Source organism: Lepidochelys olivacea (assembly GCF_965140295.1).
Source record: "Lepidochelys olivacea isolate rLepOli2 genome assembly, chromosome: 2".
Classification (NCBI taxonomy): Eukaryota; Metazoa; Chordata; order Testudines; family Cheloniidae; genus Lepidochelys; species Lepidochelys olivacea.
In genome coordinates this window covers 57,810,326-57,823,167 of record NC_140412.1, presented here as the reverse complement: position 1 = coordinate 57,823,167, position 12,842 = coordinate 57,810,326, and the positions used below count along the sequence as shown (strand labels likewise).

General features: G+C 43.7%; 1 protein-coding gene across 9 annotated transcripts in view; it reads right to left on the bottom strand.

The window, feature by feature from the left end:
- The window catches only part of STAU2 (staufen double-stranded RNA binding protein 2), a 225,177-nt gene that overhangs the window by 29,805 nt on the left and 182,530 nt on the right, over positions 1-12,842 (bottom strand). Inside the window, exon 15 of one of the 9 annotated variants that reach the window (XM_084621501.1) lies at positions 711-773. The exons of the other annotated variants lie outside the window; for them this stretch is intronic. Coding sequence (XP_084477627.1) covers positions 732-773 — 42 coding nt within the window. The 3' untranslated portion in view covers positions 711-731. The remainder of the gene's footprint in view (positions 1-710; positions 774-12,842) is intronic. 9 annotated transcript variants of the gene reach the window in all.

Below are 12,842 nucleotides of genomic sequence, written 5' to 3'. Positions count from 1 at the left end.
TTAGGCTTGTTTAAAGACTGGGAGTGGATGGGTCATTACACAAAGTAAAACTATTTCCCCATGTTTATTGCCCCCCACCCTTGCTGTTCCTCAGACATTCTTGTCAACTGCTGGAAATGGCCCACCTTGATTATCACTACAAAAGGATTCCCCACCCCCACCCCCGCTCTCCTGCTGGTAATAGCTCATCTTATCATAGAATCTCAGGGTTGGAAGGGACCTCAGGAGGTCATCTAGTCCAACCCCCTGCTCAAGGCAGGGCCAATCTCCAATTGCTACCCCAGAACCCTAAATGGCCCCCTCAGCAATTGAACTCATAACCCTGGGTTTAGCAAGCCAATGCTCAAATCACTGAGCTATCCCTTACCTGATCACTCTCGTTACAGTGTGTATGGTAACACCCATTGTTTCATGTTCTCTGTGTATATAAATCTCCCCACTGTATTTTCCCACTGAATGCATTGGATAAAGTGAGCTGTAGCTCATGAAAGCTTATGCTCAAATAAATTGGTTAGTCTCTAAGGTGCCACAAGTACTCCTTTTCTTTTTACAGTAGAAAATGTGACCCCAAATGCTGTAGAAAGCAAAAAGACCTATTTGGTTCCAGCTCTGCCATATGGGAACTGATAACTTAAGCTATTTTATATTGGTTATTTTATTAAAACCACAAAAAAACCTGAAAATGTATTAATTTTTTTATATTCCCTTACCATTAACTCCATTCCTGTCTTTCAGTTGCAACCGAAAGGCTTCTGACTGGGTATCAACAATGGCTATTCATCACAAAAAAGGAAACAAAAGAAGCAGTAATGAACTGACAAAGCTTGTTAGTCTTCTCCAGCAAAGTTTCAACCATTAGCAATACAGCAAATGCATATCAATCATTCCAATGCAGTAAGAGATCTATTTTCCAGTAAAAGAAGGAAAGAGCAGTAGCTAATAAAGACTGGGCTGTCTTAGAAAGAAAAATCTAACAATCCACAGAACTCTTAACAATCCATGAGTTCAAACACATTAACTAGTAAGAATCTATTTTTTCGTTTTTGTTTTTTAATTAAAAAATCAACATCCAAAGGAAAACATTTCTTGTATACAGGACATTTGTACCAAGGCTGCCTGCCACTCACTCTCACAACCACGTATGCTGCTGTTACAAACATATACAGTAAGACCTACTCTGTCTTAACAGGTTTCAGAGTAGCAGCCATGTTAATCTGTATTCGCAAAAAGAAAAGGAGTACTTGTGGCACCTTAGAGACTAACCAATTTATTTGAGCATAAGCTTTCGTGAGCTACAGCGAAGTGATCTGTAGCTCATGAAAGCTTGTGGTCAAATAAATTGGTTAGTCCCTAAGGTGCCACAAGTGCTCCTTTTCTTTCTGTCTTAACAGTTGATAATGATTTCCAGGTCTCCATGTCTGGCTATTTGTTGTGCAACTCTTACCATTGTTAACAGAAATTGTGTGTCTAATCCACTTCTCTGAAAATTAAAGTTTCAGCAAATAAAAGAGTTAGAGAATGGCAGAAAATGATGCCTTTGTTGCTGCTAGCAATTAGGAGCTCCCTTGTGTGTTTTATTTGTGGTCATCGTTTTATTAAAGCTCGTCATATATATGGATTTAAAGTTATCTTATTTCCCAAACATTTGGAAATGTTTTTGAACTAACAATTCTAAAAACAAAACACAAGAATACTTATGTGTGTGGTTGGTTGAGTGGATAAAATGCTAAACAGATTTATTAGCCACTATAGATTGGGGAATAGGAGTGGCAGGAGTTACTGTAGCATCAGCTCTGATGTGAAGACTGCACAGTAGCTCCAGTCCTAACTCCTCAGCCTCCCCATGCGTCCCTGTGGCACTATGATGCTGCAGCCCAGCTATTCAGGTTTGGCACTGTGATCAGCATGGAGGACAAAGGAAGATTAACACCAGAGAGAAATAATATGTGCATGTTCTAAGAAATAGTCCAAAGTTGATGATTTTTGAGGGACAGGAAAGTTTGGATATAAGAAAGTCACAAAATTCTATTGGACTTGTGGGAAAAAATTGTGAAAATGCTAGGCAATATTTTTTCTTTACTCTTTACAAAACTATTAAGCACAGGAAAACCAGTCATTACCAAGAAAAAGCAGCAAAAATCAAAGATAGAAAGGGCATTTTTCTTACAAAGCTTTAGTACTTATGGAAGGTCCTGGTGGCAGCTCTAGACACTGAAATCCTCAATTTACTCATAGAAAAGGTGCAGCATGTGATAACTTCCCTCCAACTCTGCCATGCCTCATTCTTGCTTTGGAGTGGCTACCTCTAGCAGTCTAAAGACAGCTCTGCCTCCAGACCCATTTCACTGTTGGGCTTTCAGTTTGCAAGGTTTTCTTGCCTACTGCATACACATGTTATTGCTGAGATACAAAAAATCTGGACAACTAGGATGATCCTGAGTCCATAAAACTGGACAGCTGGCAATGTATACTGAACTCCCTTACAGATTTCCCAGTATAGTTATGATCCTGGGAAAACCGCAACAGGCACAAGTAAGGTTAAGCACTCGGCCTGGTCCTTCACATTGAGTAGAAATAAGTTTGTGTGTCTACTAAATGCTGTCAAGCAAAGGGTAAATAAAGCGTGAGGTGAGGGCAGGGCCGGCTGCAGCGTTTTTGGCCACCCCAAGCAGCAAAAAAACCCCAACTTGCCACCGAATGGGGAGGCGGAATCCTGCCCGCCGAACGGGGAGGTGGAATGATGGTGCAGCTGCCAAATTGCCGCCGGCGACTGAAGAAGAGTCAGACTAATCTGTGATCCTCATTATGCAAATGAGGAGTTTAGCCAAACACTCTCCTTTTCAGCCTTATTCCTGCTAGTAGGCAAAAGTAGCTTGGTAGCTGCACTCTCATGAAAGTGAGATTCCCATGCACTCCCTATCCTGTTCATTTTTTTACTTTGCATTTGAGTGTTTAAAAACACCCAGCACCTACACAGGATCAGACCCTGCGTCTGGTAAGTCTGCCAACAAATAAGCCAATTCAATTGGCAATTTAGTTGATGAGGAATTGGATTGAAACTGCAATCTCTTCTCAGGCTTGCCACTAAATGTTCACCACATGGGAACAACTGTAGGCTTTTATCAACCTGGGCAGGATACAAAGTAATGACACTGAGTAAGGCCAATTTGCTGAATACTCTTAGTTGTAAAAATAAAAGATTTTGAAACAAAGAAACAAAGCGTCTGTCAGATTTTAATCTGTTTAACGCTTTCTGTTACAAGATTCCCTTTTCCCAATCCCAAAACAGGTTAAGTTAACCACTCCTCATCCTCCCTGATTGAACTAACCTTGTTATCCCTAGCCTGATTCTTGCTTGCATATTTATACCTGCTTCTGGAAATTTCCACTACATGCATCTGAAGAAGTGGGTATTCACCCACCAAAGCTTATGCTCCAATATGTCTGTTAGTCTATAAGGTGCCACAGTACTCTTTGCCACTTTTACAGATCCAGACTAACACAGCTACCCCTCTGATACTTAGGGTTGGTCATTCAGGAGTGGCCACAGGCACAGTATTTCCTAATGGGCACACTGAATAAGAAGTCGCCTCACTCCCAGAAATTTTGGAAAAGAAATGGTCCAGTTTCTTAGCATCTTTTTGTTTAGCCTTGACTGGTCCCATCACCATCTCATTGACGAGCAGAGCTACTTTGGATGGAGCTGCTGCAGCCAGGATATCAATAAGGCTGTGCGATATCTCTCTGAGGTCCTTGATCTCCAAGCCTAGGTTTGAAGCAACCTGTTTCAGAAGATGCTAATGGGCCCTGAAAGAGGCAGAAATCCATCTTCTCCAACCCATCCTAATCCAAGTCTCCAATATGGCAACCAGTATAGGTAAGCCAGGCAAGGCGGATTAGTTTATCTTTTGTTTTATGTGAATTTTCCCTGTGTTAAGAGGGAGGTTTATTCCTGTTTTCTGTAACTTTAAGGTTTCGCCCAGAGAGGGATCCTCTGTGTTTTGAATCTGAATACCCTGTAAAGTATTTTCCACCCTGATTTTACAGAGGTGATTCTTTTACCTTTTCTTTAATTAAAATTCTTCTTTTAAGAACCTGATTGATTTTTCATTGTTCTTAAGATCCAAGGGTTTGGGTCTGTGTTCACCTGTACGAAATTGGTGAGGATTCTTATCGATTTGCCTACAGCCAGGAAAGGGCTTGGGGGGATATTTTGGGGAAAGACGACTTCAAGTGGGCTCTTTCCCTGTTCTTTGGTTAAAATGCTTGGTGGTGGCAGCATACTGTTCAAGTCCAAGGCAAAGTTTGTACCTTGGGAAAGTTTTTAACCTAAGATGGTAAGAATAAGCTTAGGGGGTCTTTCATGCGGGTCCCCACATCTGTACCCTAGAGTTCAGAGTGGGGAAGGAACCCTGAAAGCTATCATTGTAATCTAGAAAGTATCTATCACAGTGGCTTATAAATATACAGCATGCCTGGATGTCAGTGCACCCAGCATGTGCCTAAGAAAAAAAATGGTTACTAATATTTCGTAACGGTTGTTCTTCGAGATGTGTTGCTCAAGTCTTGAGGCACTTCCTTCACAGCCCCCAAAAGTAGGAGGGATTGCACCTCCTGGACATGGAGTTGCTCGTGAGAAGGGTCCCTGAAGAGGGACAGGGGTGGGAGGTGGGAGAGAGGGATGAATAAAAACTGACGGGTATATCCAATTGTCACTGTACTCAGGACCCTTTGGTCCGATGTTAAGGATGTCCAAGCCTGGCTGAAGAGTGACAGACTGTCCAAAAATGAAGGGGGAGGGGGGGAGAATCCAAAACAGTGACTGGTACAGTGCCCTCAGGTGCACCTTCAAAAGGCCTGCTTGGGCCTGCCAGAGTATCTCTGCAGCCCCAACTGGGAGGCTGAGGTGGACACGAGTGGCTGGCACTACTTATAACCTCTGCCTTTTTTTTGTAGGGCTCCTGCCTTGGAGATCCTTAGAACCAAGGAGGCTGCTGGGGCCTGAAATGTTTTCTGGCAGCAGACGGAGCATACAGGCCTAAGGATCATAGGGTGGCTGTGGCCCTTGAGTCCTTCAGTCCATGAAGTCTTGTGTCCATCTGCTCCAAGAAAAGGGAGGAGCCTTCAAATGGGAGATCCTGGATTGACTGTTGAACCTCGTAGGGAAAGCTGAAGGGCTGGAGCCAGGAACAGCACCTTATGGTGACTGTGGAGGCCACTGGCCAGGCTGCTGAGTTGGAAGCATCCAGAAACACTTGGAGAGAGGTTCTGGCCATGTTCTTATGGGTTGCAAACTCCTGTCTTGAACTTATTCAGGAAGAAACCTTTCTTCCGAAAAGGTCCAGTTTCTTAGCATCTTTTTGTTTGGCCTTGACTGGTCCCATCACCACCTCATTGACAGGCAGGGCCACTTTGGATGGAGCTGCTGCAGCCAGGATATCAATAAGGCTGTGCAATATCTCTCTGAGCTCCTTGATCTCCAAGCCTAGGTTTGAAGCAACCTGCTTCAGAAGATCCTAATGGGCCCTGAAATCGTCCTGGAGAACTAGGCTGCTGTGACCCGCAACAGCCTCATCTGGGGAGGCCGAGGAGGCTTGTATGGAGGAGGGGCTCCTTCCTCTTCCTCTACTATGTCCATTGGAGGCATCTCCTTCGGTACTAGAGTCTGGATCCAGTGCTGAGCAGGAAGGAGCAGTAGCCTGTCTCTCAGAGACAATCAAGTAGAAGCGGTGGGAGGAAGGCCACAGTATGGGGGGAAACCCCCAGCGGTTCCAGTAGGGCCACATATTGGCCAGCAACCTGCTGGCCAGGTGCCCACCGGGTGACCAGCAGTGAAGCTTGGTGGTGCATAGGCTGGGTACCAATGGTGGGCTTTTGGTGGTACATAGGGTTACCCTTTAGGCTCCGAAGAGGATTTCTCTGTCAGCAACCACGGTGGAGCGGTATCTGCTTCCACTTCCATATAGTGCCTGGGTTCTGGGAACCAGTGGTGTGCCAGGGAGTGGGATGCTGGGATCAGGTAGGGCTTTTCCCTGTGTGGTGCTGGGAAGGTGCCTGATGCACCCTGTTCCCTCCTGCTTCCAGATGCCAGAGTTGGTAGGTGCCCCGGTGGGGTTGGAGTGACCAGAAGAGAGAGAAGATCCCTCGTCACCTGTAAAACCTCTGTGGTTGACAGCACCATCAGCCCACTGGTACCACGGTGGCTGCCTGGTGTCAGTGGAGGGTCCTGCACTGAACTCAATGCCCTTGGTGGAATTGACAGTGATGACACAGGTCCAGGGGTAGAGCGGCAACCTGGTGCGGGTCTCACTCCCCCTCCCCGCTTGTCTCTCTTTTGCACTGGCTAGCACCCTCTCTCAGTGTGCTGTTTTTTGTGCTTTGTCCTTGGCACCAGGGATGGAGAACAGTGCCAGGAAGAGCTTGGTGCTGTGGGAGTGCTTCACACTGACATCGAAGTACTCAGCACAGAATCGGAGGGGCAGGTCTGATGGCAGCTTCCATGAGGATAGGCTGATGTCCCGGTCTTTCTTAGTGCGGGGTCTGAAGTGTCCTACAGATTTTGCACTTGTCCTTTACATGAGTTTGCCCCAAGCACTTTAAGCAACTGGAGTGTGGGTCACACACAGGCATAGGTTTGCCACAAGAGGCACAAGGCTTGAAGCCTGGGAACTGGGGCATGCCTGGCCCCTGAGGCGAAAAGTCTCTCAACGATAGGAACTATATACACAGACTATATACACTACCACTACTTGCAAAAACTATTAATAAAGAAAGAGTCTGAAACCACTGGGAAGAAACATTGCCAGAGCAAGAAAGAGTCCTTCCAGCAACTGTCACGGTGGTAAGAAGGAACCGAGAGGGTCCAGGGCCAGTGACACCCCTTATACCGGTACATATATGTGCCGCTCCAGAGGGTGCTAGACCCAGTCCATCGGATACCACTAAGGGAAAAATCTCTGGCAACAGTGCACGTGGCACGCACACACTTAGCATGGAATGGACATGAGCAAGCACTCAAAGAAAAACCTCAATCTCTTGAGATGGCAAAGCTGCTTAGAACCAGGCACCAAGAACAAGAGCATCACCTTTCCTTCTCAGCTCCTATACAGAATCAGTGGGTGAGATCCTAGTATTGTCTGTCTCATGTCTGTGACTGGCTTTAGCTGATCAGCAAATGAGTTGTTTGCTACAAACAGTTGTAGATGTTTTTCTATAAGGACAGTAGGTTTTATTCTGCATGATTTCACATGCCTTCTTGTTGCAAAATTCTGAATCACCTCGACTTGAAATATTTGGTTTTATATGCAGTAGCGTCTTTTATGCTAAAAGATATCTCAAAGCACTTTCAAAGGATGAAGAAATTACGCATTGGTAGCTTAGTTGCTATGTAAATAAATACACTCTCCAAAAGCGTACTACAGGTTTGGAGATTATAACCTTTTATTTTATTAAATCCCAGGATTATATCTCCTAATCTCTGTGACAAACTCTGTCCCATCTTCTGCAGCTACCTAGAGCCCCAGCTGGAGCAGAACAAATGTGGGTTTTCTGTGCAAGGGGAAGCGGAGAGCAAGATTTGGGGAGACCATGCCAGAAGGGAAGGAAGCATGCTCCTGTGTGTTATGGAACCTGGTTTTGCAGGAGGCTTCTGGCTCATTCCTTTACAGCTGGGGATAGCAGCCTGGGTGAAGCACGTCTGGATAGGAACAGGGTCAAGACCATGCATCTCCCGCTGTATGAACCAGCTGAGCATCGAGCCCTCTTAGTGGGAGGAGCAGAAGCAACAAGGCTACTGCGGCAGCGGCACAGCTAACGTGGGACCTTTGACCCTGACTTCAGGTCGGTGGGCAATGATGGGGGGCAGAGAGGGAGGGGGGCAGGAGGGATCGAGGGGCTAGCCTCTGCCCACCCGCTCCAGGCCAGCTGGCCTTGTGGGGGAGGGGCGAGGGATGCTCTGAACAGGGCTCTCCAGGGGCCCTGCGTGCGCGCACCCAGCTCCAGGAGGAGATGCCACTCTGCAGCGTGCACGGCTCCCAGCACCTGTCCCTGTCACACCACTGCATGCCGGGCCCCACTTCCTGAAGCAAAAGGCCTACATTTTTTGATGATCGCTGCTGCTGGGCGACTAGAGTCAGCCAACCGGCTGCCCTCCTCCTGCTGCGGCATGCACATGCATGGCACACTTGTCAGGTGCTCCACTGCTGTGCGCTGCTGTCCCTCCCCCTCCGGTTGGGCCGGGGGCGTGCGCACACAGCGGGTCTGGGCAGAGCTAGTGCTGGGGTGGGCCTACATGCTAAGTGGGTGGGCCACGGCTGCACGGCTACAGCTCCATGGCCTAGGGAGAGAAATCCTTTTCCCCGTGCTCCATGCCTGCTTCACCAAACCCGGCTACTGGGGCTTGTTGTGAAATAAAGGATTTCTCTCTTTGAAAAGAACTCGGAGATCTTTCACTTGGAACCAAGAACTGCCATAGTCAGGCAAAAGATACCTTCATTTAGCATCTCACTTGAATGATGGCACATATAACAAGGAGGCACACTCATCCACAGTAGTGTGGATCTACACCCAACCTTAAGTTCCAAAGTAGGATTTGAACTCACAACTTTATAGCCCAAAAGCATTATCTTATTTATTTCTGTGGTTTTTTATGTTTCCGTTTGGAGTTTCCAGTGATGAGACAGCCATAAAACATGGATGAAAACATGCTCATTTTACAAAAAGAACAATATTGCAAAAGGAAGACACACAGTGGTAAGGCACAGTATGTATAGGAGAATATTCATCATTCATGAACAATCAAAACAAAACAAAAACCCCAAAACTAAACACCAAACTATTCTATGCTGAAATAAGCAGTAACAGAGCCCAAGTAACCTTTTAGAGGGATAAAAAAAAAGTTCAAAGTGACTCAAACCACGCATCATTCAGATGTAAATTTTCCAGTGACACAGTTGAACATGAGAGTTAAGAACAGAAAATATATTATACACAGGAAAAACAAAGGATCTGCAAGAATGAGCCCTAATGTACAGACTAAAATCAATTTACAGGGCTGTTGCTCCTGACCTCTTGAGTCAGACTGTATTGTCCATAAGCCAATGGCTAGGTACCAGTGTTCCCAAATGTGCATCCCAATCCAATAGTCATTCGTAGCAATAAACTGCATGAGGCAGGCCTCAAGCCCAACCCAAGAAGTGACTTAGCTACTCAAGACCCCCCAGGTAAGAATGAAGGAGATATCTAAACACATATCAGTCTCTGAACAGGTTCTTGGAGCATCCTATCTGATAGAAATCATTCAACAGATCTCATATGGGATCTCACTAATAGAACCAAAAAGTAAAAAACGTCCATTTCCCCTAGATTCATAGAATTTTAGGTTAGGAGGAACCATTATTTGATCTAGTCTGACCTCCTGTATATCACAAGCCATTACATGTCTATCAGTTAACCCTATATTGAGCCCAATAACTTGGGTTTGACTAAAGCATAGCTTGAGTTTGGTTAAATCATAATTTCCTGAAAGGCATCCAGCCTTGATTTAAAGGCATCAAGAGCTGAAGCATCTGCCACTTCCGTTGGTAGTTTGTTCCAATTGTTAAATTATTCTCGCTGTTAAAAATTGGTACCTAATTGTCTGGCTTCCAGTATCGGTCTCCCCAGTATAATATACACAGGGGTAAAATCAATCTCTACCCCTAGTCTCTACTCCCCTGTTTATATAGCCAAGCATCACATTAGCCCTTTTTGCCACAGCATCGCATTGGGAGCTCATGTTGAGTTGTGTGACCCTTATGACCCCTAGATCCTTTTCAGAGTCACTGTTCTCCAGGCTACAGCCGCCATTCTCTTGGTATGGCTCCATTCCTTGTCCCTAGATGTATAATTTAGCATTTGGCTGTGTTAAAATGCCTTTTATTTGAACGCGCCCACCTTATCAAGAGATCTAGGTCACTGTGACTGCCCTGTTCCCATCCTTATTTATCACTCCAGTAATTTTTGTGTCATCCACATATTATATCAGCACTGATTTTATACTTCCAGATCATTGGTGAAAATGGTGAATAGTGTTGAAGTTTGAAAATTCAAACTGACCATTGATGCGCTTGTTCCTGTGTGACTGTTGATAGGGAACTGGAGCTCTTTTAGTGCAAAACTATTTGATTTGTGTGCACAAACGTGTGTGCATGCCTGCCCTTTTTTGTGGGCACAATTAAGCGCATACTCAAAATCAGAGGTCAGCCTACAACTGTTGGAAAAAAAGGCCTAGCACGTGGCATCTTGCTTATATTTTAAGGTCTTCAACATTTGGTATTTCTTTTTGCTGCCAGCTTAAATGGCTCTAACAAAAGAAAAATGCTGGGTACCCAATCTTAATGCTATTCCAAAGACACAATGGTTATGCGGGAATGAAAGATGGATATCATCAGCAATACGAATTAAAGCCACAGGACATTGTGATTAGAATTGTAGCAAGCCTAAAACTTGAGGTCAACATAATATTGCCTCAGTTCATTAAGCCAAAAAATCTCATTCCATTCTGTTGAAGGCTTTTTAAGTGTCCAAAGAGATCCTAACTAGTGAGCTGATTGACAAGAATTCACTAATAATGTGTAAAGTGCTCAGGGCATTAAAGCAAGCAATCAGAATAATAACAAATCTGTTCTGGACCTGATGTATCATTTGGAGCTATATATTTTCTGGTCCTATGATCAGAAACTTGAGACAAATGTACACCCTGTATATAAAAGGGGTATACTATAGGTCAGTAGGACCTTCAGAGCTAGGAAATTTCTTTCCTTAAATAATTTTGTGTTATGAAGTAACATACTTTTGTATAATAAATGAATGGGAACACTTTCCACATAAGGGAAATAATGGCTTACTTAAAGCATGAGTTGTCTTTCATTGGACTTTTATTGCTTTTTTAAAAATAGATTTACTATATCAAACATGATTTGTTCGCCTGAACCCTCATGCTTCCCTTGCTTCAGTGACTCAAATCAATTTAGGCAAAATATTAATACAATGCAGGATCAGTAGCACTATAACAATTGTTCATAGATTTCAAAATATCTGTCACCTATATTTATGATGGTTTCTTTTAGATGTAAATTGAATGACTGTCCTTACCTCTTGCTTCTTATTATTAGCCTAACAATTCAGTTTCTCTCTCAAAATTAATATAAATTGCATCTAAACTTCATAATAGCTGTCTGCACCATGTATCAGTGAAGAGGATATTCAGGACTCTGTATTCTGTTTCCACTTAGTGTGGAACAGGATCTGGCCTATTATGTTCAGTATGTGGAATTAAGCTAACAGAGAAAATCAGTTTCAACACTGAGAAATGTCTGGTATGACAAAAGATTTACCTACAAAATGAAAGAATAAACAGAAATAAAAGAGAATTATCATCATTAATCTCAAATAGAGTATTAAAAATAAACAGCTAAGTCAGTTCTGAAAATTCAAGTTTCAACATCATCCTTACTTAGCTACAGTATTATTACTGGCCCAGGCCACATCTTGGTTTTGTTCCCATAGTTTTGCTTAAGGTTTGTTTGTTGATATATAATCCCAAAAAATCATTCTCTGAGTTGGGATAGGAAAACAGCTTAGACATCCACCCCTTCCTTTGTAAAGGTTTTCAGAAGAACCATTGCATTTGGTCAGACATTTGTGTCTGGGCTCAAAATCTGGGCAGAGCAAAACCTTAATTCTTTCAAAATTATTATCTTAAATACAGGGAACTGCTCTCTCAAGCTGCAATTCTGACCTGGGAGGCTGGAGAGAGAGATCAGGATTATATCTTCCACTACAATGGTATTGTAGGTTTTTCCACATGCCCCACTATATTATTATTATAGGTTCCTCCATACTGTACTCCTGTAAGTGCATTCGCTGTACATTTCTTTTTTTTAGCAGTCAGTTTGCAAAATAAGGGGAATAGGTAATCCATGAAATTAATCAATTTTGGGGTCCCGCTGCCAGTAAAAACAGCAGAATCTGCATATTTTTGGACCTTTTTGGTTGTCTGTTTTTCCATCTTGTGTTCTACTGCCTGATTGGTTACCTTGTATTAACATCCTGTACAGCTCAGCTCATACAGTAAAATGGTTCTAGGAGTCTATCACTTTATCCATGGAGTCAAGATGCTGATACTTACCTGGACTAGTACCTTTCTCTACAAGAAATCATATTGAAATCAATAGGATTACTTGAAGAGTAAAGATGAGAGAATAAAATGGTCAGAATCTGATCTTAGGTGCCTTAAATGCTCCTTTACATGCAGACTGCGAACCTGCTACTCGTGTTGGTGAGCAATTACTGACAGCACTACATTTGAGTAACTGCTTACTCTGTGTGTGTGTGCGTGTGTGTGTGTGTGTGTGTGTGTGTGTGAGAGGGAGGCAGACAGACACACACGATCTGGCCCTTTGCTTGCTATATTTTTCAGATAAACATTTCATTTTCAATGCCAGGCATGGAAAAATGCTAGGTGTTTGTCTAATTTTGAATTATTGAATTCAAATATTTTCCAAAGTATGTTTGTCCAATTTACAAGCAAATAGATGAAAGTGTCACAGTAGGGCGAAGACAGGGTAGCCTCTTTGGCAGGGCCACTTATCTTGAAAATGCTACTATTTTCACTTCCAAATTTGGTTCTTCTCTATCCCTGCTAGAAGCAGGATGCCCTCATTCCCACACACAAAGGACCAGCAATGGTTGTGACAAAGAGCCAGGAAAAGGAACTCCATTTCATGGCAAGCCCCAGCCCTCTGTCCTCTTTGTTCTCAATAGCATCCATCCTATACTAGGAAGAAGCACCTTATGAGCTG